At 46.6% G+C, this 23,446-nt stretch overlaps 1 protein-coding gene across 3 annotated transcripts; it reads left to right on the forward strand.

Moving 5' to 3' along the window:
* Positions 1-1,568: 1,568 nt before the first annotated feature.
* Positions 1,569-23,056, forward strand: LOC121598218 (trichohyalin-like). 3 transcript variants are annotated; one of them, XM_041924770.1, is made up of 10 exons: positions 1,569-1,677; positions 1,765-2,499; positions 16,453-16,604; positions 17,905-18,637; positions 18,711-18,948; positions 19,020-19,185; positions 19,245-19,388; positions 19,452-19,551; positions 21,277-21,420; positions 21,762-23,056. In XM_041924770.1, the coding sequence occupies exons 2-10, from the start codon at positions 2,186-2,188 to the stop codon at positions 22,909-22,911; spliced, it is 3,141 nt and encodes a 1,046-aa protein (XP_041780704.1). In that variant the 5' UTR covers positions 1,569-1,677; positions 1,765-2,185; the 3' UTR covers positions 22,912-23,056. The 3 variants fall into 3 exon arrangements, with proteins under 3 accessions (XP_041780704.1, XP_041780703.1, XP_041780702.1); XM_041924768.1 differs by lacking the exons at positions 1,569-1,677; positions 1,765-2,499 and adding exons at positions 5,836-5,951; positions 12,245-14,617; XM_041924769.1 differs by lacking the exons at positions 1,569-1,677; positions 1,765-2,499; positions 21,277-21,420 and adding exons at positions 5,835-5,951; positions 12,245-14,617.
* Positions 23,057-23,446: the final 390 nt, after the last annotated feature.

Raw genomic sequence — 23,446 nt, forward strand, 5'->3', positions numbered from 1 at the left:
AAGATTGTTGATCTATTTCTTCTACAAAACGAAAAAGTATTAAATTACAAATCAAAAGCAATTCTCATTAAAAAAACACAACAACACCAACTGCTCTTCGTCATCGCGTACTGTCGGTAACACCTCAGCCGGAAAAAGAGCAAATAACAGCATCTACAAACGAAGATGCCAAAAACGATGAATAATATACCAATTAGCAATATCAATACACCTCGCACCAACCCCTCAAGCAAACAAATAAACAAACAGAAAAAAGCACATAACCTCTTTGCGGTGCTGTTAGGAATGTGTGCTCATGAACGTGATCGTGGCATCAACGATACATTCCAACGGTGTCGGTGTGCTCTGTGCGCGCTTTCTCTCTCTGTTTAGTGTTTCGTGAAACGATTACACGCAACCGAAATTCCATTCATTTCGTTTGTGCTGCAGTTTGTGCTGGGGGGAAATGTTGTTGGAGGGAAAAATACAGGAAAATTTGTGTTCATTTTTGAAAAAAGCACTAAACGGCGCGATGCGTGATGTTCGTCCGTTGCCAATGTATTGCTTGAAATTGTGTGTGTTTTTTTAAAGGAATTGGACATTAAGCTCGATTATTTGGTTAAGATACAATTTTCACAATGTATTATTCACTATTAACAATTAAATTACATATAAAACAATAATCTCACAATTGCATTTTCGATCAACCTGTTGATGCACAAAACACTCTTCGCTTCAGCCTCCCCCGTTTCGTGCAAGCAATTACTATTAAAGAGCTTCATTACCATGTCACGCCCCCTTCTAGAGCCGACGACGCGACTGAGATCATAACTCATAAATAGTATAATCCTGTCGCCAATATGACCGCCACACAAACACCCATAAATCTTCCCACTATTGCGCCTTTTCTTCGCTCCGTTGTTTGTTTGGAGTGAAAATTCACATTTTCCCACGGTCCCCTCAGGCACGGACACGGGGGCCAAAAGGGCAACGACGTCTAATTTTATGCCTGCACTCGCTCTATTGCAAATCATCCACTTGCCCCATATCAATCTGCAGTGGATGGATGACAAATTTCCGGGACAACGGCACCGCACTGTTAGCACTGTTTGCGCAGCGTAACGCATCCGCTTGCGTTTGTTTTCCCACCCACGGGGGAGAGTTTCCTTTACTGCGGCTCAAGGTTAGCGCTGTGCGCGTGCGACGACCGAAAACCGTTCGCATTGATTGACAAACCGTCCATCCAAGTCCAGTGTGCGAGGGTTTGCCTTTTTTCTTTTCTTTGGATTTTCTCCCATCGACAACACTGTCGCACGCTTTAAGGGTATTTATTTGTCTTCGTGTTTTTTTTTCCAACACGGTGTCTATTTTTTCGCTTCTATTTCCATTTTTGCGACAAGTGGCAACGTTCGCTGACGTGTCCAACATTGGACCTGCGGTCCCCACAGAATGATCCTTAAGCTTGACCGCACTAAAGCGCAATTCGTGAAAATCCCGCCATCGTCCGATTATGTTTGTGTGTGCGTGTGTGAGTAGTTGTGTGTGTCTGGCTCTCTTGGGAGGGATTCATATTTTTCTACACCATTTCCTGCGACGGACAGCGGGCCGTTCGGAGCAGTCGTCCGATCCGGCTGCCAGGTTTAGGGTTGGCCTTCAGTGCGCTACCGCAACGAACGCGACGCGCATTGTTTGACCAGCGTAAGAGTTGGTTTTTGGTGATTTGGGGGAAAAGAAGAAAAGTTTTGTCGTGATTTTTTAAACCAATTTTATGTGTACCGTTTTCAGGATGGTTTGTTGTCTCCCTGCTCATGATAAAAGTGATCACTACAGTGCAATCGAAATGTGAAACAGAGCCACCTTAAACGGGCCCAGTCTTGCGTAAGTGCGAATCGGTGCGAATCAAAGCGAAAAGGAACTCTCGCGTTTTCCTTTCCTACCAAAGTGGGTGCGTGAAAAGAGTTTGTTATATCATCGCCACGCGTACTTAGCGCTCGAGAGCCTTAAGCGTGTGAAAACGCCACCCAAAGGTGTGCCTCCCTGTTTTGCGGTGCCTTTCTTCTGTACTCCGTACTGTACGCGACTGTCGATTCGCTCTCTCTCTCTCTCGTTTGACTGTAATCTAGTGCGTGTGAAGTAATTCGCCTTTTGTTTCGACGACCCTCCCACCGTACGATCGCGGGCAGAGAAAGCAGTGTATGTTGTTAGGATGAACTTTTTCAACCCGCAAATACCGCGCTTCCTGGCACACTTGCCGGAAGACACCGACAACGAAACCGAGCAAGAGCGCGAGCACCACCGACACCAACACCAGCAGCAGCAGAAGGCGCAACAGCACAACGATGAAGAAGAGGAGGAAGAGGAGGAAGAGGAGGATGAGGAGAAGGAAACCGATACAAGTGACACCGAGGATGACAGTGGGATTGCGGAGGAGGCGCCCGGACCGGACCACTTTGCCAATCTGCGCATCACCGATCCGCTGAGCGTGCAGAACAGTGCGCTGAACAACTTTTTCCACTACTGGTAAGTGATTTGGTTATGTTTGTTCGGGGTGGGATAATTGTGTTGTGGTTGTTTTTCTCCGGTTACATTGTGCATAAAGAGTCATAAAGTGGATACAAAAAACATTCCATAGCATACTTCATGCAGAAGTTGGTAACGAATGAATGTGTTAAGTGTTCTTCTAAAGCTCATTAAATGTATTATTGACTATTAGAAATGATCAACATTTTATTGCATTAATAAAAAAACATGTTCATACTTTTTCATAAAATTTAACAGACAAATATGAAAGTAAACTAAACTCAAAGATGATTACGATATGGTAACAATGAAGTAATAAAGAGAAAGAAGTAAACTGAATGATTAAAAAGAGAATGGGAAAACATAGTGCAAATGATGGAACTCGAAAACAAGATGTAAAGTAAAAGAAGAAGGCAATAGAAACTACAAAAAACTATAAAAATAGTAATCAAGGAAAAGCAAGATCAATGATTGGTGACAAGTCTTACAAAACTGAATGAATAAGAGTCAAATAGAAGGTAAAAAACATAAACAGTAAAATAGAAAATAAGTCAATCACAAATATGAAAAAATTTAAAAATCAATTAGAAAAAGAAAAAGCCAAAGAGATGTAACAAAACTCATTAAAATTGATACCACGTAATAGTAAAAACTAAGCTAAAACAAAAGAAAATTGTCGAAGTTACTTTTCAATCCACTTCAAACTGCGAAACACCAACGGACACAAACGTCATCTAGGATAGTTTTTTTTTGTCGTGCTGGCAAATGTCTCCCAACCCACCCAAACCCCACAGTGTGGACGAATCTTTGGGACGAAAACCCTCACACACACACACACATACTTACTGCTCTTACGCTTGTATAACCTACCCCAGTTACCTATTCCGTTGCCGTGCTTGTGACGTGTTTGAAAAGGTGACAGAAGGCGTACAAAAAAACAAAAACCGTGCTAGAAGGAAAGACCCCTCCCCGTGTGGCACCCACACACTCGGGTGCTCACGCCACGATCGCACCGGCACACACACACACACGTACGTTTGCAAACGAACTGCAAACGAAAATAAATTTTCATTTTCACTCACTCAGTTCGTAGTCCATTTGTGCGGATTTTTTTTATTGCTGCTTCACGTGCGTTCACAGTGCTGCTTAGCACAATCCTTTCTACCTTCCCTGCCTTACCTGCTGAGTAGATTAGTGCCATCACATTTCACCGGTTGGAAAGGAATCCGTTGTTTTGATTTAACGAAATATTTAACTATCTAATTCATCAACGGCACACCGCCGCACGCTGTGGCTGAGGAACGTCATTCGGTCGGCCTTTTTTTTTAATTGCTGTTGTCTGCAAAGTGTCTTGGCGTAGCAAAAGCAACACCGAGAGAGAGAGAGAGAGAGAGATAGAGATAAAATGAAACGCCTGCGTTTTGCTAAAATTATGCAAACGCACGTACCCCGTTGATGGATAGAGACCGGGCCGGCATTTACCGTCGGTCGTTGGTAACTGCACGTCTCCCCGCACGCAGCAACAACTCAATCCCGATCCGGCTAATTGAGAATCGATTCTCAAGCACCGGCTTTGCTGGGAAAGGAATTTTGATACGGTTGCTTGATCAACCTCCCCACTCCCACTCTCCAGTATCAATCCAATGTAGATCGCAGCGTGATCGCAACGCCATCGAAACCATCTGGCAGGAAGGTTGGATCGGAGCTAAAAAGAAAGAATGCAAAACCCAGCCATTCCAGACGCCACTTGAGCGCAAAATATTTGCCTTCACTTGAGGCCAGAAGTGCCGATCATCGAGGAAAGTCGCAAAACGATGGCTTTGCAGATTTCTATTTCCAGAGGTTGCACGATCGTGGTGCCGGGGAACGTCACTCGCTCGTTCTCCAGGTTTGCTGCAAAACAGTATGTTCCAACGATGGAATGTTCCAAAAAAGCAGTTTATTGTGTGTTGTTCCTCTAATTAACTTGAAAATGATCCTTTCCCTTTCTCTCTCTGTAACCTTGAAGTTGAGTTCAAACTTCAGGGATCACTATTTCTACGCACATGGAAACAATGCGCTCCGAGTTTAGTAGACACGTTATTTAGGCGACCTGTCAGACGCGTGCACTGTGCGGCCATCTTGAAGCGATGCTCACGCCATAAAGTGAGTGCCAAGTTCAGTCATTTAAGGCAAATTTATAGTGACATTCGCCGATCATTGGAAAACGATAAACACAGAGATGCTGCAAAAAGGGTGTTTCGTGGAAAATTTGATTAAATAAACAATTTAAAGCGTGTCAGAAGTTTGATATCGAAATAATGAACCATTAGATAATGACTATTGTGCAAGTTATTTAAAACAAAGGAATATTTTTCACGAATTTGGACGTATTTTATACGAATCACCCTGTACTTCCCTCCAGAGACAGGGATGCTACTGACAGGATTTATTTTTATTATTATAATCATTGCCGGTGAAGATCGAAGATCATCGTCTATACATTTGGATGAGAACCGACTCCCCCATCTCCATCTTCCGGTGCTTCATCCCAAGTTGTGGGATGTGTTTGTGTGTGTATGTTTTTCTAACCAAAAACTCGATCGTGCGATCGCAACTGACGCGCACGATTGAGACGGTAGCAAAGCGGAGGGGGGTTTTCCCCGGTCGCAACATTTCACATTGACGTCAAACGTATCTTTTCCCGTGTCCAGTCAATGGGGTATAAAATGGGGAAAATTGGTTGATGCTGGGATAAGGGAAGAAAAGAAAATAGTAAAAAAACGAACGATCACGCTGTGGATGGGAAAACCACAAAACCCGAACATAAGCCGATTGTGATCCATTTTTTTGAGCATAGAAAACAGAAACATCCTCTTCACAGGGCAGTAAAACCATGTGTCAACCATGTTCCCTTCTTAAGCCCTTCATCTCCTCACGCTACTTAAACCAGACGATCAAACACGAGCACACATATTGGCACACACCGGTCGAAAGAAAACAAAACTCCTCCGCAAAACTCGAACCGATCGCACTTGAAGCTGGGGAAGGGAAGCAGATCTTGCGAGGGAGCAGTAAAAACGTCACCACCCTTACCCACCACGGCAGTTGGAAAGTCTGGGATGGGTTTGGAAAATTGCGACCGACGCGGACATGATTACGGCGTTAACGGCGCCCGGGGAAAGAAGGAAACACATGCACACGATCGGTCGGTCGGTTGGTTGGTTGGGATCCTTTTTGGAGAAGCGCTGGTTCGGGTGGGCGGGTTTGGTGAACCCAGCTAGAAGAGCAGGAGGTTGAACTGCGTACGCACTTGCACCGCGGTGGCCTTCGAAAGACCCGGTCCGGTACGAGCACAGTCAGTCGGTAGTGACAGTCGACCGTTGGCGGATCTATCTTCCAACCGGGCAGCCGCAAAGCCGGAATTATTCGACTGTGCGTTGAGTGTCACACGGTTGATTGTGTTGCTTCCGGTTAGTGGAATTGAGTGTCTGAATTGCCTTCTTAAAGTGTTTGTGTGATTTGAAACCTGTATGGTGTATGTGAAATGTGATCGAACGCGGTAGAATGAAACTGTGAAGCAAACAGCAACCCAACCATCTGATCGTTGAGCGAGAGTGACATAGAAATTCGTGTCACCGTGGTCTCGGTGAAGTCTGGTTTCCTTTCCGTTTTTAATTTGCTTTTATTTACGGGCTGTACAATCTCGTGTGTTAGAGGGAACGGGATGCTATTTAGACAAAAACAAAACTCCCAAGCAGCTTCTCATTGCAGCCGCTCGAACGCACCTTCATCTCGTGGTGGCCCATATTTCTCTCTGGCACGCGCCCAAAAACACGTCCTACACCTTGTACGTCTTGTGTGGTTGGTTGGTGGGAGCTAATTATTACCACCATTGCGCGGTGATTCCCGGTGAGGTGGGGCCACAGTTTTACGATTTTATAAATACGACGACACCCTCACAGCGGCGGAGCGTTTTGCAAAGTCTCAATTATGTTCCGAATGCGTTTCCAATGGACAATAAAAAGGGAATTTTTGTGTAGTCGGTGTTTTTGTATGTCTCAATTTCTTTCCTCATCATTTCATCTACAGTAATTGAAGCTGTCATAAGAATGTTACAGCACAGAACAATTGCAACATCTCTCTCTCTCTCTCCCTATTTTGCCAGCCGCGATGTAACAATCGTGCGCCGTTGCACAATGCATTCCACTGTGCTGTGCGTTGGATACAGCTTTACAAAAGCATCCGCCGACCGATCGTGCTGTTGCTTTTCCTGTCGCAATACAGTAGCAGTTGAGGCTTGGGGTAGCTCGTAAGAACCCCGGCAGGGGTCTTCTTTCGGCAGTGTAGAGAAAAAAAACGCCAACCCCTCAACCTGATCAGTGACTGGCCGGACTTCACCGCTCGAAGATGATTCATTTGACAGCGCGCACTTACCAGGGGGAGAGCATGCTGTTTGTCCGTCGCGGTGATTGGTGTGCTGGTCCTGATCGATTTGCGCTTTGCGCCGACCCCGGTACCGGTGCAGCGGGCAAGCTGGCCCCAGTTTTTTGGGTGGGAACTATACAGACTTTAAACCTGCGGGTGTGTGTATGTGTGCGAGACAGTGTGCTATGTTTAGACGCACTAATTTTGTAACTGCACCACCGGTTGAAGTTTTTGCTGCGCTATCTAAGATCGGTGGATCTAACCATGCCCTCCCTCTTTTGGTGGACGACCGGCGATGTGAGCTCTCCTGAGACGACGTGTGCTATTTTGAAGTGGGGAAGGTTTGACTAAGCGTGTGGCGATCTTGAAGGGTTGTTTCGGGTTGGGAGGATTGTACGGTGCGTACGAGGTTTGTAAAACAGGGATTAAATTGTACTGCGAACATCGGGTTAATAGGTAAAACAAGCGTGAAAGATGCAGGCAGATCATAACAACATCCTAATATCATAACATATTGATTGCTTTATGTTCTAATGAAATTATTTACAAACCATGGACCTTTTCTTCGTTGTGCAATACATCGAATGTAAAAACCAGATGAAAACAATTGCATTCATTATGGCTTAACTTGAAACCCTAATTAGGAGTTTTATAACTTAAAACTTAAACTTAGAGCCTCAAAGGGGCAAATAGAAGTAGCGTTTTTGTAGGATTAATGATCTATGCTCCAAATAACAGAAATTATTTAATTTCCTCATTGCTTTTCCCCAATAAAGTCATGCAGAGGTGTGTAGTGTATGATGAAAACAATTATACTTTCTTTGTCACTAAATTATGACTCTTTCTCTCCTATTTTTGTCGCTAAGGCATCAATTTTTGAATGCACTTTGATTTTTGTCTCTGAAGCATCAATTTTTGTCTGTGAGCCAATTAGTGATGTTAGATCAGATCCTGATTCGTTCAGATGATTCTGATCAGTAAATTGAGCGAGTGAAACATGCATTAGTTTTTGAAAGATCCAGATCATCGCTTCCCAGAGAGAAACAAAGGCGATTGTCCGAATGCGCCAAATGAGCTAGTGAACAAGTGAGCAGGTATCATGCATCAGTTTTTGAAAGATCCGGATCATGGCTTCTCTGAAAGAAGCAGAGACGAATGATCGAATGGGCCAAATAAGCCAGTGAGCAGGTATCATTTTCGGATCAGCATTCTTCTCTCTTCAGATAGCAGATAAGACATATCTTACACATGTATGATTCTTTATGCCAAAACGAGAAAGCCTTGCGACACCGCTCCGATCCGACTCATGTTTTGAATTCAACCGCCCATATCTTTTAAGCCGTGTATACACGAAAAGCATATTTGTTCATAATTTATGGAGATATCTGCGTGCGAAGCGTCAATTCCATACAAAATTTGACAAATTGACTTGTTTACGCTAATCATGTGGATGCAGCTTTAGCAACATGTTTAGCGTATTGTCTACTCGACAGAGACAATGAACATATAACTGGCTCTCTCATTCGTTCGTTCGTTAACATGTACTGCATCTTTTCACCTCGTGCTTCGTCTCAGCCATACTCGAAACGACGAACAGCACTGGATACAGGGTTTCCACAATTTATTGGATGGTTCCTACAATGTTTAGGGTCCGTCTCACGATTTATTCACCGTTTCCCATACATTTTTGTATAGTTTGCTCACAATTATGGTACCGTCCTAAAGCACATCAGTACAATTCACCCAAAAAAAGGGTAACGCCCAATAAATAGTAGGAACGAACCAAAAACTATGGGAAGCATTCCAAAACAAAATTGGGAAACAACCAAAAAACCTTTGTAGAGTCCTGTAAAATGTGTTCTCTTTCGCTTTGGCATGAAATGATAGATTTAGCAGAAAGCGCACGATTGAATGATGGATCCGATCAAATGATCCGGATCACCTTTATGAATGAATTGGAACTGAGCCGATCATCAAAAAGCTCTGTTTTTAACATCACTAGAGCCAATCGCTTTATTGTGTGTTCCAAACAATTTAAGTTAAGTAGCTCATAATTTCATTGGTATAATTCAAAACATAAATATGTGATGCCTATTTCGGAGCCTTGAATGGAGTGTAAAAGGATGGCATGTATTTTTTAGGGGTGCACAATAGCTTTACAATTTATTCAATTTGATTATTTGAAAAAAAATTATACGGATCTTGTATTGTGTATGTAATGTAATAATTACAATTGTTGTAAAATGATCATAATTCCTACAAGAATCAAAAATTTATGACTCACAGACAACAATAGGTGCGTTAGAGTCTAAAATTGATTCGTACAGTCAAAATTGATGCTTTAGAGCCAACATTTGGTGGCAACGGCAGTAAAATTTATTCAAAGCATTTATCTTGACTGAAAATCATGCATATTGATTGGGAAATATAATGAACTACACATTGCATCGGTAAATATTGCACCAAATAATTCAAATTTTCAATTTGCACATTAGATTAATAAAAGTACAGTTCATTTAAATTATTTTAAGCTTTTCAAAGGAAGAACATATCCCTAGTTTGTCGTCGACTTTAAACCAATCTTAACTAAAAATCAAATTTAATTAAAAGATAAAAAGAAAGTCACAAAATGCTGTACTACTAGAAGAAATAGTCACAAAAGACTGTACTACTAAAAGGATTGTTAAACATCCCTATTCTTTTGCACCCAAAAATTATGTTCTTCTTCTTCTGTGGCACAACAACCGCTGTCGGTCAAAGCCTGTCAGTACCCGCTAGTGAAGTGAGCTTGGCTTTCAGTGACTTATTTAAACTTATTTAAAGTTGTTCGGATTAAACTTTAATTAAAACTATGTTCGGATCATCTAAAAATACGCAAAAAATATGCACTAAAATCAGCAGAAATTTGTACACTACATGTGCATTGACATTGCTATATTCCATCGCCCAAAAGTGTCGATCATTAATAATACACATTCGCTAGGAGACAGTCCCCCTAAAAAATTGAACTCTGTTTTCTTAACCACTAGAAAAACGAAACATCCACTTAAACGCAGCTGACATCTGCTTGTACATGGCTGGATGAAAGTTTTTACGCAGCTTGAAACATAAATAAACCGCAGACAACATGTCGTTGCTGGCATCTGCCAACCAAAAAAATAACTTCACAAAGATGCGGTTTAAAGCTAATGCATAAAATGTATTTGCTAAATACATTTACACGCAATTCAATCAATTTCGAGCTGGCGATCTCCACTCGTATTTGCCGTTGTTGTTGTAATGGTAACGATTTCCTGCTTCGATTGTTGATTGATTCGATCGGTCGTAGGGGAGAGGAAAAACAACACAACAACAAGGTTCGACTATCGACTGCCCATGCCAATCATTTCTACCCAAACAACGGCAACGCCAGCAGGACGTGTCTAAATCCGCTCGAATCAGTGGTGAATCGTATAGTGATAGGACTAAATTTAGTTTTCCTCGTTGCCTTTCCTCGCCGAATAGAAACGCACTCCTTTCCCTTTTGGTGTGTTTAAACATCGCTACGATAAACAAACGAAAGGAGGGACAGGGGACTGGTTTGCTGTGAATTCGGAAACTAGCTAGCGAGCAGCATTTTCAGTTTCGCCTGTCGCGCGTCTCTCACGCCACCCAAAAATCGACGTCGAGGAGGGGCCAAATCTCAATGGGAGATAGTGAAGCGCGTTTTGTTTGTTTATTGGGATGAGCATGTAGCGGTTTTTTTTTCGTTGGGTGGCATGGCATTTTTTTTTTTCGCAGCCCAACCACAAATAGGTTGGGGGTTAGGTAGAAAGCAAATAAACACGCCTGCACGTTCGGCACGATTTACACGATTTACCGCATCGACAGGCCCAATTTCGCGAGTTCTTGTTCCGGATAAACGAAGCGTTTCACACGCGCCAACGCGAGCTCGGGCATGAGCAATGAGAGGTGGATGTCCTTGTTAGAATACTCGTTTCCTTTCTCTGCCTGCTGTTGTGCTGCCCTGGAACGAAGGGAACGCGCGTGGTGCGGCCAGAGCGCGACAGAGTAACGATTTAATTAACGCACGTTAAACACTGTGCAGAAGCGCTGCAGGTCCGATTGTCAAGGATTTAGCAGGAGCAGGGTTTGAAAGTGCACAACCCAAGCGAGATGTGATGACAGCCTAGCGAAGGACAAGGCTATTTTTGAAGCAAAACCTCTTCATCGTATGATACTGCTAATCCGCTAAACAGATTAAAAACATTGCTTGAAAATTGGTTCAAGGTTAATACGGAAACACACACACATACACACACACACGCAACGAGAAACGAAAATCCGGAGACCCCAACGCGCCGATGGAGACGCTTGGTCGCTCTCGACACTGGGCTGGCTGCGTACTGCCGGTCTGGCGTTGTTTCGTCATATTTAAAACGCACTCAAGTCGCTCAAGGATGATGCGATAGTTTTTTGTTTTGTTTTTTTTTTGAGGATTTGTTCATACACACTTGAACACAATATGAATAGCTCAAATCAACATTGTTGCATAATTGTTGCATTGTATTGCATGCATTCAATGGGAAGAATTGTAAATGTAAACAGTTTACCACAACGATCGTTTACGCTTCATCTCCTCATGTAGCATCGCATGTCTGTCTTCTCGTGTTTCTTTCACTCGTTTATTAATAATAACCTCACCACAAAACCTGACGAAATCCTCTTCCCACGACCACTGCCTCTGCGGCTTAAGCAGATTCTTACCGATGAGTTCGGTATTTATCTTCCGGGAAAACCACAAACCACAAGCACCTCCCTAGCTCCTCCCCCCCACACATTGGCGATCGTTTGACCCGTTGACAGATTGATTTGCCTCAAAACCACCCCAAAGAGGATCGATCGTCCCCCAGCCCAGATCGTTTTGAATGGCGTGTGTTGCCTTTTGGAATTACAGGGGCGGTCTCGTGCAAACGAATGGAGACGCATGGTTGCTCATGAATGACGGGAGGATTAAGAGCGTTCAAAAGTGGTGGAAAGCAAAGGAAAAGAGGCAAAATAAACCGCACATGACAGATTGCAAAGCTTCTCGTATCGTCTAGGTCGACATTGTTGCGTCATGTGAGCGAGTGTGAGCAAAAATAAGTAATAAAGATCGGGGCGCGATCGCGCGCTCTCGTTCGCCGAAATGGTTAACTTGAATGACGGAACAGTGTAGGACGCAGCGGGACAAAAAAAAAAAACAAGGAAAAAACGCCTTCGTTTGGGAATTTTCCCACCACACTTCGTGCGTGACGTGCTGGTTGTGTCGCACGCGTCGTATGGAGTAGCGAAATGACGACCTTCCGCGCCAAACCAGTATCTTTCAGCTTCTGTTCCGGTGCCGATCGCTGGCTGAGCGTGCGAGAAGAACTGTTTTTTGATTTTCAAAGAAACTGTTTCAAAGGAAACTACCAGTTAAACGGGGAAAAAGTGTGTGCGTTTGAGCAAAGGTGGTTGCAGTTTGTGTGTGCCCGTCCGCAATGTTTAGCTTCTTCAAACGCTCCAAGTCACAGAAGGGAAAACAAAAACACGAAAAACCGCTGCAGCTAGTGCCAGCGGAGGAGCCAGAGGTGGCACCGGCAGCAGTGTGCAGTGAAGAGCCATCACCACCACCACCACCGTGTGCGAAGGTTGCGTCTGATGCGTACGCAAGCGCAGCTGCGCGGCAGACGGGCCGCAACGCACCGGACGGCACCACGCTCGGAAGCCGCGCTGGCGACGAGGAAAAGCAGGCCAAAAATAGCTCACCACCGGGCGGCCCAGTGGGGCAGGCGGACGGTGGCGGACTTTTGGCACCCTTGGGCGAACGGTGCGAACGCTCGCCCGAGCAATTGTTGCCCTCCAAGTGCCGGCCCACCGCGGTACCGAAGGGAGCGACGGACGACGGTGACGAACGAAACCACCGCGCGATCGATGTCAGTTCGAGCGATCTAACGCGCCAGCACGGTTCGGTCGCGCCCGAGTACGAGTGCGGCAGCGGTCGCGAAGCTTCTGCCAACGGTGGCCCGATCGATGACAGTGCCGGGTGCGCACGGGAACCACGTACGCCGCACGCGAGCCACAGTTCGAGTTCGTACGCGCCGCAGAGCGAAAGTGCAATGGCGAAAGGGAAAAATCGACGCCGCTATCAGCAGCAGCAGAATCAACAGAATCAACAGCAACCAAATCAACAGCACGTGAAACCACCACAACAACAACAGCAGCAGCAACAACAGAACGTGCTAAAGCTATCCCTCCCGAAGGCCGACTCCAGCGGAGGTCAGGATGGCTCCACACAGGGCAGGACGCACCTGTCAAACCTCGCCAAGGCAATGAGCGGCACGGTACCGATCAAGGTTATCGAGGAGTTTGTGGAGATGCAGCAGGGAAAGGGCACGGCCGATGCAGAGCCCAACCTTCCGCCCGGTGACGTCACGAAAGCCGAACAGGACGGTTCCACCACGCCCCGAACGATCGAACGAGCGTTAGCGAAGACACACACCAGCGGCGACGCTAGCGGTGCGGCGCTAGTGTCGCCGAACGCATGCGCACCACTAGCGCTCGCTGTCACGCACACTACCACCACACCGCAGAGTGGTGGTGACAGTAGTACGGATGGGCAGTTATTAAATATCAACCATATTTCGCCTACTGCTCCGGCACTGGGTCATCACGCACACCAGGGCGGCAACGCGGTACAGTCAGCTCACGACACCACTACACCGGCGGCCGATCGTGCGCTCAGTCCGGCCGAGGCGACGATCCTCCCGCCGGCAGTCGGCAGTAGTGCACCGGGAGCGAACCTTACCGTATCGGAGGCGAATGCCACCGGCAGCGAAGCAGCAAACAGCAGTGCGCGAGCAGCAGAGCAACGAGCACCGACGAGCATCCAGGAAATGGGCCAACAGCCAAGCCGGGCCGGCAGCGAGCAACGAGCAACAGCCCCGTCCCAGCGGACGGCCAAGTCAACGACACCGCCATTGCCACCGCCACGCAGCCAGCGACCGGCGGCAGCGGCCGCGGCACTTCCGGCGCACGAGCTAGAGGCGGCCACCCGCCACACGGTCGTGATCGTGCAGGATGCTGCTGCTGGGGACGATACTAGCGACGATCGGGACGTCTTCTACGAGGCAAAGGAGACGCTCTCACCCACCAGCGGCACTGACGCCGCGGACGATGACAGGCACCGCCGTGTCGCCGGGAGCGAGCATGGTGCGGAACCGGAACCGATCCGCGCTAGCCTGGTGCTTAAGCTGGCCGATGTGCCGGACCACCAGCGCCAGCCGTCGCCGCAGAAGAAGCAGGTCAGCTTCAAGCTGACGCAGAACGGCAGTGACGATGTGGAAGTGTCGTCGACCAGCGTCGACAGCAGTGACGTGGACAGTGACAGTGAGGTAGGGCAGGCGACGGGCCAGGACGGTACACTACCATCTCATACTGCATTTAGTGAGCGTGCTAACAATGGTGTGTTCAGTCGGGAGGATGCGGGCAAGAATTACATTGAGTTTCAATACGATCACAGTGCATCATCGCCAGCCGAGGGCGTGGAAAAGTGTGGCGAGGAAAAGTGTGCAAAGGCTGATGGAGCGGAGCAGCGCAATAAGAGCGAGCTGATCGAGGACAGTGTGGCCAGCCTGCCGGATGTGGTGCAGCCGTCCAACATTGAGCCGCCGGCATCCTTCGGCACCGTTGAGAAGATCAACAGTGACATGTAAATATCCTTACTTTTAGTTCTTTTGCTGTGTGTTTTTTTCGTTAAATTATATCCCTTTATAGGTTCAAATCCTTGTTTAAACAAGCGCACAATCAACGGATAATCGTTGACGTTTCCAACAGACACAAAACAACCGGTCGATAAACGATCGTTAACTATAATCGTGCGCGTTAAGACAGTCCGTCTTCCGGTGACGTTATTTCAAACGATCGTTTGTGTAAATATTTATCACAAAATTGTGATATACGAATTGCGAATTTCGGATTGTTTCTTTCCTACGGGGCCATCTGCAAGATCTTGTGCTGAATGATCATCTTCCCCCACCCCACAAACACACACACACTTTTGTTTACCTATTTGCGCACGTACATTTTGCGACGCAGCTGGTTTCTTCTCGATGGCAGATGGCGACGCCTAGAATGGGACCGTTCTTTGTATGCATTCGTAGGAGCTGTTCGGGGATTAAGGTAAAAACGATTAATTTACTGCTCACGGAAGTGACAGAATGAGGATCGTTTTGTACGGGTCGTTGAAACCTTCCGATAAGAAATGGAGGGGGAAATTTAGTGAAAACCCCATAAAGACAATGCGGTTGTGCGAAATTGTGTTTTTCTCCTGACTCATATCCGGGCACGGTCACACTTGTACTCGCGATTGACGTCAGCAGGCCCGGGAGCGTGGGAAGTAAGAACCAGTTGAAACGGACCGTTCAGTGCGGGCCGTGTTTTGATCCATTTTTGATCGCCATCTTGCTAAATGAGTCATAAAGGCGAAAATAATTACACACCAGGAGCTCCCTCTAATTAGCAAACAAAACTGTAAAAAAACTACCAAAACGTGCCTTTTTGCCTCAAAATACATATCCAAATGCTGCAGGACTTGTTCGGGCTTGTAACCTCAATAGATGGCTGTTGAGTGGCAATAAATCATACAAAACACGGTGCTGTGGATTGTTGTGGTCAACCTGCTATGACCCACTTACCTTTAACCAGTAAGTAGTAAGCGGAAAATAGCACACGTGAATTGCATTTTCCGACACACTTCCATCATTGCGCTGCAACAAAAACGCTCATTTGACGATAAAAAGTAACCATAAACCCTATTTAAGCGAGCTGTAGGATAGATCGCGGGTGCGCTGCCATTGCTTCCGCTGCCGGACGGTTGAAGGGGCGTTGCTTTTTTGCAGGGCACGTTAAGTGCTTTTAAAAATAACTCTCCTGAACCGGCCGGTTTCGGGCAAGGTGAGCTGAGCGCATTGGCAGGCTTAAAACTTCTTCCTGAGCTGAGCGTTCTAGGTGACGTACCAGATGGGCCCCTTCGAAATGTGACGATACCTGTATAACGGGTACGCGTCAGACTGTCTGCCAAAGTTTGAGAAGGTCTTCATCGTATACCCGCTTTGAGCGCTGTGTAAACTGAGCCGTTTTTTCGCTGATATCCTCACACCGACGGACTGTGTGTGTGCTGAATGAAACTGTGTGAATGAAAATTATTGAAATATTTTACCCCGTCTGCTGCTGGTTGTAATCTGCTGCACGAAGAGGTAAAGTCCCCGAAGAGCAAGGAGAGGAGGTGTTTTGTATATGTTGAGATTACAATTTCACCCTCTGAATCGCTTCGTGTATCGATTTAATTTCACTTGGCAGCTGTCTCGCTCAAGGGGAGGGTGATCAATCAGTCGGCACGATCAAACGATCAGGGTGAGGGTTGAGCACTTTCTACAGGGGCAGGAAAGGAAGCCCTGGGCTGTACTGTAGCTGAAAACTAAATACCGCATCACCCTCTTTAAAAGCTTGTTAATACAACACGCAACAACTCTTTTGCTTTTGCAGGAAGGATCTGGTGAACCAGGAACAGCGGTACAGCGCCAAGCTAGAGGAGGCCGAAAAGCGCGTGAAGGAAGCGAACGTGAAGGTCTACGAACTGCAGCAGAAGCTCGATGCGGTCGAGCGGGACGCGTTGCTTAAGGAATACAACGTGGAACGTAAGTGTTTGGACAATAGACTAGAATGCTTCCTCCCGAGCAAGAATGTGGGAGCTGTCGAAAAGGAACTCCAAAAAACAACCAAAATCCTCCTGACAGCGGTTAGAAAGCGTGGGGTAGAGCAAAACAAATTTAAATTGATGAGGTGGACGCGTGCGACGATGCTGTCACGCGTGTGTATATAGAACCGCGTGGGACGATCGCGCTCGTGCGCTCGTAACGCCCCGACAGATGTCAAGCGCGTGTATCCGCAAATACTTAGTATCGGTCGGAAGACGGAAGTTTTTTTTTTAGTTTGCCGTTACGGTTCATTCTTCGACGCGTTTATTGACCAAGACCTCCGAAACGCTATATCAAAACTACGAGGGGCAGTTTTTGATCTTTGTAGCAGTGCGACAACGCGCGTCATCGACAGTGGCGCGACGCAGCTCGGACAAGCGTGGATGCGTTATTTTTGAATGCGCATCGGGGGGACATCGGGGGGACATCCCGTGTGGGACTGACTGACAGACAAAGCAAGCTACATTAGCACCGCAACCGAGAGCAACTGCCGCCGAGAGAAGAGAAGAAGCTACATTGCTATTTTGGGGCTGAATAAACAGCGCGCAATCCTCCGTTCCTGTGCACACCAATAGGAAGAAGCATTCACAAAGACTTCCTGCTGACCTTGCGCTGGGTGGGAGATATGAGGGTTCTTGTTTTTTTGTTCTACCGGTTCTCTCCTAAATCAACCGGATGACAGACAAGAATGGATGAGGGGTAATGGAATGTAGGCGATGCCAATTCGGTGTCAACGACACAGGTTTCGCGTAACGATTCTTCATTGGACTTTCTTCCGAAGTTGAAGAGTTTCCCAAGACGTAGTTCCGATCGTTGCCAAGATCTTTGTAGACGATCAATGCATGATGGTCAACATCTTGGTTTGATGGGAGTTGTTGATCAAACACGTAGAAAGCAGTCGTTTTAACGACGTAGTATTCTTCCCCAAGAACGTCGTTAGGTCCGGAAATTACCCAAATAGGTAGCAAAACAACAGTCCTTAGCAAGATTTTGGGAAATTCTTGATATCCGAGAAGCAGGCTGTGGTAGAAATGTCAACGCAAGAAGCAGTAGAGTATTGCGTTGCAGTAGGCCTTGATACAGTGTTTCGTCGTTGTCTTTCGCTGCTAAGTATGGGTTCCAGCAATTCTAAAGATCTTAAAAAATGCAGCAAAGAAGGTATTTTGTAGATTTCTGATCTGGCACAAACGTAACTAACTCCTAGCTCACTCTATTTCCCGCTCTTCCTCTTGTCCTTTAGGTCTGCAAGCGGAGCTGGTGGCCGCCCTGAAGGAATGCGAAGGCATACGGGCCCGGCTGACGACCCAGCAGTCGGAGATGGAAACGATAAGACTGAAGGCCTCCGACCGGGAGGACGAACTTAATCTCAAGTATCAAAATTTGGAAATCGAACATCTGGAGCTGACGGAAAAGCTGGCCGAGGTGCGGCAGCTAGCCCACGAGCTGAACAGCCAGCTGATCGACGCCAAATCGGAGGTGGACCGGCTGAAGGAGGAACGCCAAAAGCTGCTGGACGAGCGCACCGAGGAGCAGAAGATTATGCGCGAAGCGCTCGAAGAGTCGGTGCGCGAACGGGCCCAGGTAGAGGCGAAGTGGAAGCAAAGCTTCGAGCAGCTGCGCGACGTGAACAATGCGCGCGAGGAAGATCTGATGAAGGATTGCGAGTTTACGATCCGCAGCATGCAGAAGACGTGCAAGGAGAAGATGGAAACGGTCGAGAAGGAGCGGAAGCAGGCGCTCGAGCAGGTGAGCCGGCTGGAGGAGTTGGCCCGCAAGCGCACGGACGAGGTGCGCCACCTAAAGTCGTACGAGGCGGAGGTGGAGCAGCTGCGCGGGCTTACGTACGATCAGAAGGAATCACTGCTCGGGATGACCCGGCAGGTGGAGAGCTTGAAGGCGGAGCTGGAGACGGCGTACAACAAGCTGGAGGAGGAGATGGTGAAGGTGCAGCAGATAAAGAACCGCTGTGAATAGTAAGTAGCAGAGGAGAGGTCTTCATTTCGAATGTTGAATGTTAATGTTTGGTACATCAACTTCTCTTCACAGTCAACTGTGTGAAAAGGAACGGGAAGCGCTGAACCGGATAGAGATCGCCCGTGGGGAGATTGCGATGCAGTGGGAGGATCGGCTGCTGCACGAGATGAACCGGCTGAAGGTGGAGCTGGAACAGACGCACATGGAGGAGCGTACCTCCGCCATCGAGAAGCTGCGCCGCGAGGCACTGGCCGAAACGGAAGCCATGAGCCGGCGGTTCAATGAGCGTGAAATGCAGCTGAAAAATGAGGTAAATGAGACTCTAAAAACTGTTATTGGCAAGGCATCAAAACTTTGCGGGCTTTGTGTGCGTTCTTCCAGATCGATTCACTCAAAGCGAAACTGGAACAGCAAAAGACGTTGATGGCCAATGCACAGACCGACGCTGACCAGAAGCTGCTCCAGTCGCGCATGTACGTGGAGCGTGCCGAGCGGGAGCACGAGCGCAAGCTGGCCAAAGAAATGTCCGAGAAGGATGAAATCATCGGTAGGTTGGCTTATTGCTGAACGTTCCAGAGTACTAATGCATGCCTTTTCCCGCCCCAGAAACCCTCAAGCAACAGTTTGAAAAGGAAAAGTTGGAGTTGGAGCAGCACTTTAGCGAACGGATTCAGCAGGTGCAGGAAGAGTTTGCGCGGGAAATATCCGACACGACCGAGCTGATGAAAACTGCCCACAAAAAGGAGCTAGGTTCGTCGTCCTCTTTGCTACAGAATCTATTCCAAATAATGCAAAATTTTCGTTTGGTTTTAGAAACACAATGGAAGGCTCTCGTTGCAGAGAAGGAAGAAGCATTGCACCTGATGGACAGTCGCAACCGACACCGGCTTGAAGATGCTGAGAACAAAATCAGGTAGGCAAGCGTTGTCCCTCTTATTTGTCTTCCGTCTTCCCCAAAGATTCCGATTCTTTTCCCTGTTGTTGGTGTAGTACATGTGGTCTGTGTGGTTTTGTGTAGTATGTCCAATAGATGCCGCTTTGCTAAGGGTTTTTTGCGCTTTGCTTTGCTTTTACTGACGCTACACCACACTTGCGACTGTGTGGATCGACAAAAAAACTTCCTACCCAAGTCGTTAATCACGTTCCAATTCATCCCAAACTCATCCCCTCTCACGCACTCTCAACCCGTTCGTTGTAGCAAAATTTAAAATTGTACATGTGTTTAATTCATCGTTTATTACCGGAAACTTAAGAGGAAAAAATCGGAAGCCCTTCCACGCTCATTACTCCTTTGTGGCGGTTTCGGTGGAAGATGGCTCCAATAACATAATCAAAAAATGAGAGAAAATAGAAATTTAGCAGTTTTTTTTTTCTTCTGTAGCATAACCTTGTTGTGTTCATTCTCATACTGAAATTGGTAAACTTTGTACCATTTATTCAACCCTCACTCTCGTATCCCTCGTCACAGTTTCCTTTCTGTACTCTCTCTTGTTGTTGATGTGTGCAACTCATCTGATCTGATCCTCTCTGCATTCATCATTGTGATAATGTATTTGTTCTATTTTCTCTCTTTCTTTCTCTCTTCTATTTTTTGCTCTTCTCCTTCTTCTACTTCTACTTCTACTTGTTGCCTTTATCCAATTTGGCTTTTGTCTTGTCTGTTTTTTTTTTTCGTTCGGTAATAAACGATGATTTTCTTTGTAAAACATATGTACTGTTCCTGTATCAAAATTTCTTCCGTTACAATTCTTGCAAAAACCAAAGTACCGCCGGCGGGCTGGAAGAGCCAATGCGCCAAGCCGCCGCTGCACGCAATCCACTGATACAGCTAATACTGCTGCTTGTGCAACTGGTGAAAGGAGCGTATCCCTTGTTGCCCTCGATGCTACTCTACCAGCAGACACATTCCTTACCGTTGGCATCGGCCGTGCTACTGCTAACCTTTGGGCTGATCGTCTACTGTCAGCTACGTATGGTGGTTCACCATTGAGACGTTGCAGCACTGACCAAACGATTATAAAAAAAAAGCATAATTGTTCTTGTTTTACCCTTCCATGGATACACACCAAAAAAACGCATCGTGAAAGCTCTATTGGCATTTATCTTTTAGCACCAACCCCAACCAATTACCCAATACCCCGGTTTGCCTTTCTCTCTACACTGCCTTTTTGTGAGTGAAATAGCATTTACCTGTTGTTATTTGTGAGAATGGGGGAAAAGCCTTCCCCCATTGTTTTTTTTTTTGCACATTGTTCTTGTGCGCGTGTGTGGCTGTTAAAGTGTGACGAACGTGTTGTTGACCAATAAATACAAACAAAAGAAAACTTTAAAAGGACAAAAAGTTATTCAACCTTTCCGAGTTCTTGCCCATTCGTTGCCACATTGTGTTCTGTGCTGCATTCGTAATTAATTGCGTTCATCTATCTTCTACACACCCTCTTTATATCAATTCAATGCACCTCACCCGCATCTCGCGCATCCGTTACATTTTCTGATTTCGAAACTCCAAAATATGGCTTTTATCTTATTTTTCTGGTTATATGAAAATTTGCCCTCATCCCACGTGTCGAAAAATGCTCGTATCAAACCGTATATCCCCCTTCCTGTCCATCTACTCCACTTCGCTTCCACTGAACAGAGAACTCACGACCAGCCATCAGCGGCAGCTGAAGGACCTGCAGGAAGAGCACAGCTTTGTGGTGCACAGTCTGGAGTCGCGGGACACGAAGAACGCGCAAGAAATTCAAACGCTCCATAAAAAGTGCCGCTGCCTAACGAATCTGTAAGTTTTGTTGTGTTATCGCCCAGTAGTAGTGTAATTGTTCTAGTCGTAGTCATCTCTCTCGCTCTCTCTCTCTCTCTCTGTTCATCATCTCACTGATTTTGTGTACATAGTATCATAGAGAATTATCATAGTTCAACACTCACAGCACTCATCTCATAACTCTGCACGGCTCATGATTAGACACTGTGACATCGTATTCTATACCGTTTTGCTCGGAAGTTCCTTCCACTAGACTTTGCCCGCTGACAACTCGAAACCGAAGCACCGAAGATGTTAGGGCAATGACGTTGAGGGCTTCTACTACCATTAATACCCGTCTGCTTTCCTTCCCCACACAGTTTCGAAGAGATGCGCTTACGCTATGAACGGCGCGAGCCACGCATGGAAGATTTGCAGCAGATCGAAGAGCTGAAGACGGTGATCGAATCGCAGGAGCGTGATTTGCGGCAGCTTACCGAACGATTGCGAGAGTTGCAGCTGCAGCAACAGCAGCAAGATCAACATCCACCCCAAACACCTCGCCGTTCGAAACCAAACCGGGGACGGCAGCAGAAACAGCAGCAATCGAATCAGCAGCAACAGCAAGGTAATAGGCAGCAGCAGCAGCAGGGTAATAAGCAGCAGCAAAAGAAAGGCCGACAGCAAGCCCCAGCCGAACCGGAACAGTGTGAAGAAGCGCCTTACGAGGAAGAGGATCACCAGCAGGTGGATGAGATCGAGTACGTGGAGTCTTTGGGCGATGCACCCCAGGTGGTACTCATCCCACCTGCCCAGTTCATACCTCCAATGGTACACCGAACACCGTGCGATGTGATCTACGAAGAGAATGAAGAGGAGGAGGAAGCGGCACAGGTGGCAGAAGAAGAAGAAGATCAGCAGCAGCAGCAGCAGCAACAACAGGAGACAGAAGAACTTGAACCTGAGGTAGAACAATCGAACGAGAATAACGAAGTACTGGTGATAGAAGTGGAGGAACCTGAAGAATCGGTAACAGTAGTGGATGTTCCCGCGTCTGCAATCCAAACCGAGGATCGTGTGATACACTCGACTACACCGACGATCATAGAGGATGTGGATGACGCACCGCAGCCAAACAGCAGCATGCCACTCTCCACCGAGGAAAGAAGTAGCAGCGAACCTCCCAAATCGATCAATGTTGTACGAATCGAAAACGTTACCGAATCAACGAACCAACGGCCACGTGCATCCTCTGCGCCGAGAATCATCATTACGGACGCCACGGAAAAGTCTGCCGGTGAGAGCACAGACCTCGAGAGCACGACTGTGGTAGAAATAGTGGAACAACCCTCTCCGGAACCCGTTGAGCAACCGCCCGTGTTTGCTAAACCGTATCCAGCGGTCCCGACGGAACTATCACCGTCACCTACAGAGTGTGTCGGGGATAGTGCCCAGACAGTGGCTTCCGCTCCGGAACAGATAGTCGTGCCTCATCTACCGGAAGGTGTAGCAACACCCGATGGTCAGTAGATTAGGCGGATGGTGTTGGAGTGTTTTGGATTACTATCGTGTTTCCTTCGATCGTTTTGACCCCTTTTGTACAGAATTGCGTCCTCGTACAACTTTATCTTTATAGTTCCACGTGTGGAAATGTATTATCTTCTTGACGATTGAACATATCTCGTTGTACTTGTTGTATGCCAACCGCAGGCATAAGAAACACTCCATAATTATTTCGTTTTGCTTTAGCAATTAGTAGTAGCGGAGATTTAAGTGGTTTCAAGAGAAAAAGAGAGAGATAGAGCAATCATCCTTATGCTCCCAGTGCTGTTACGTGGAAACGGGGAAGATATTGCTATTGATATCTCCACACGTGTTTCGATGAGCTTAACGCACAGGGAGCGATTGTTAGCTATTGCTGCTATTCTCTATTATGATTATGTTAATTTATTTGCCCCTATTATCATTTCCTCCGTCCGGTACTGTACATATAGCTAGTTACACTTGCCAGCAAATTTTAATGTCCCCTTTGGGACTTCTAGTAGCGAGAGGGCACCAAGCCGTC

This window comes from Anopheles merus, chromosome 3L (assembly GCF_017562075.2).
Source record: "Anopheles merus strain MAF chromosome 3L, AmerM5.1, whole genome shotgun sequence".
In the NCBI taxonomy this organism is placed as follows: domain Eukaryota; kingdom Metazoa; phylum Arthropoda; class Insecta; order Diptera; family Culicidae; genus Anopheles; species Anopheles merus.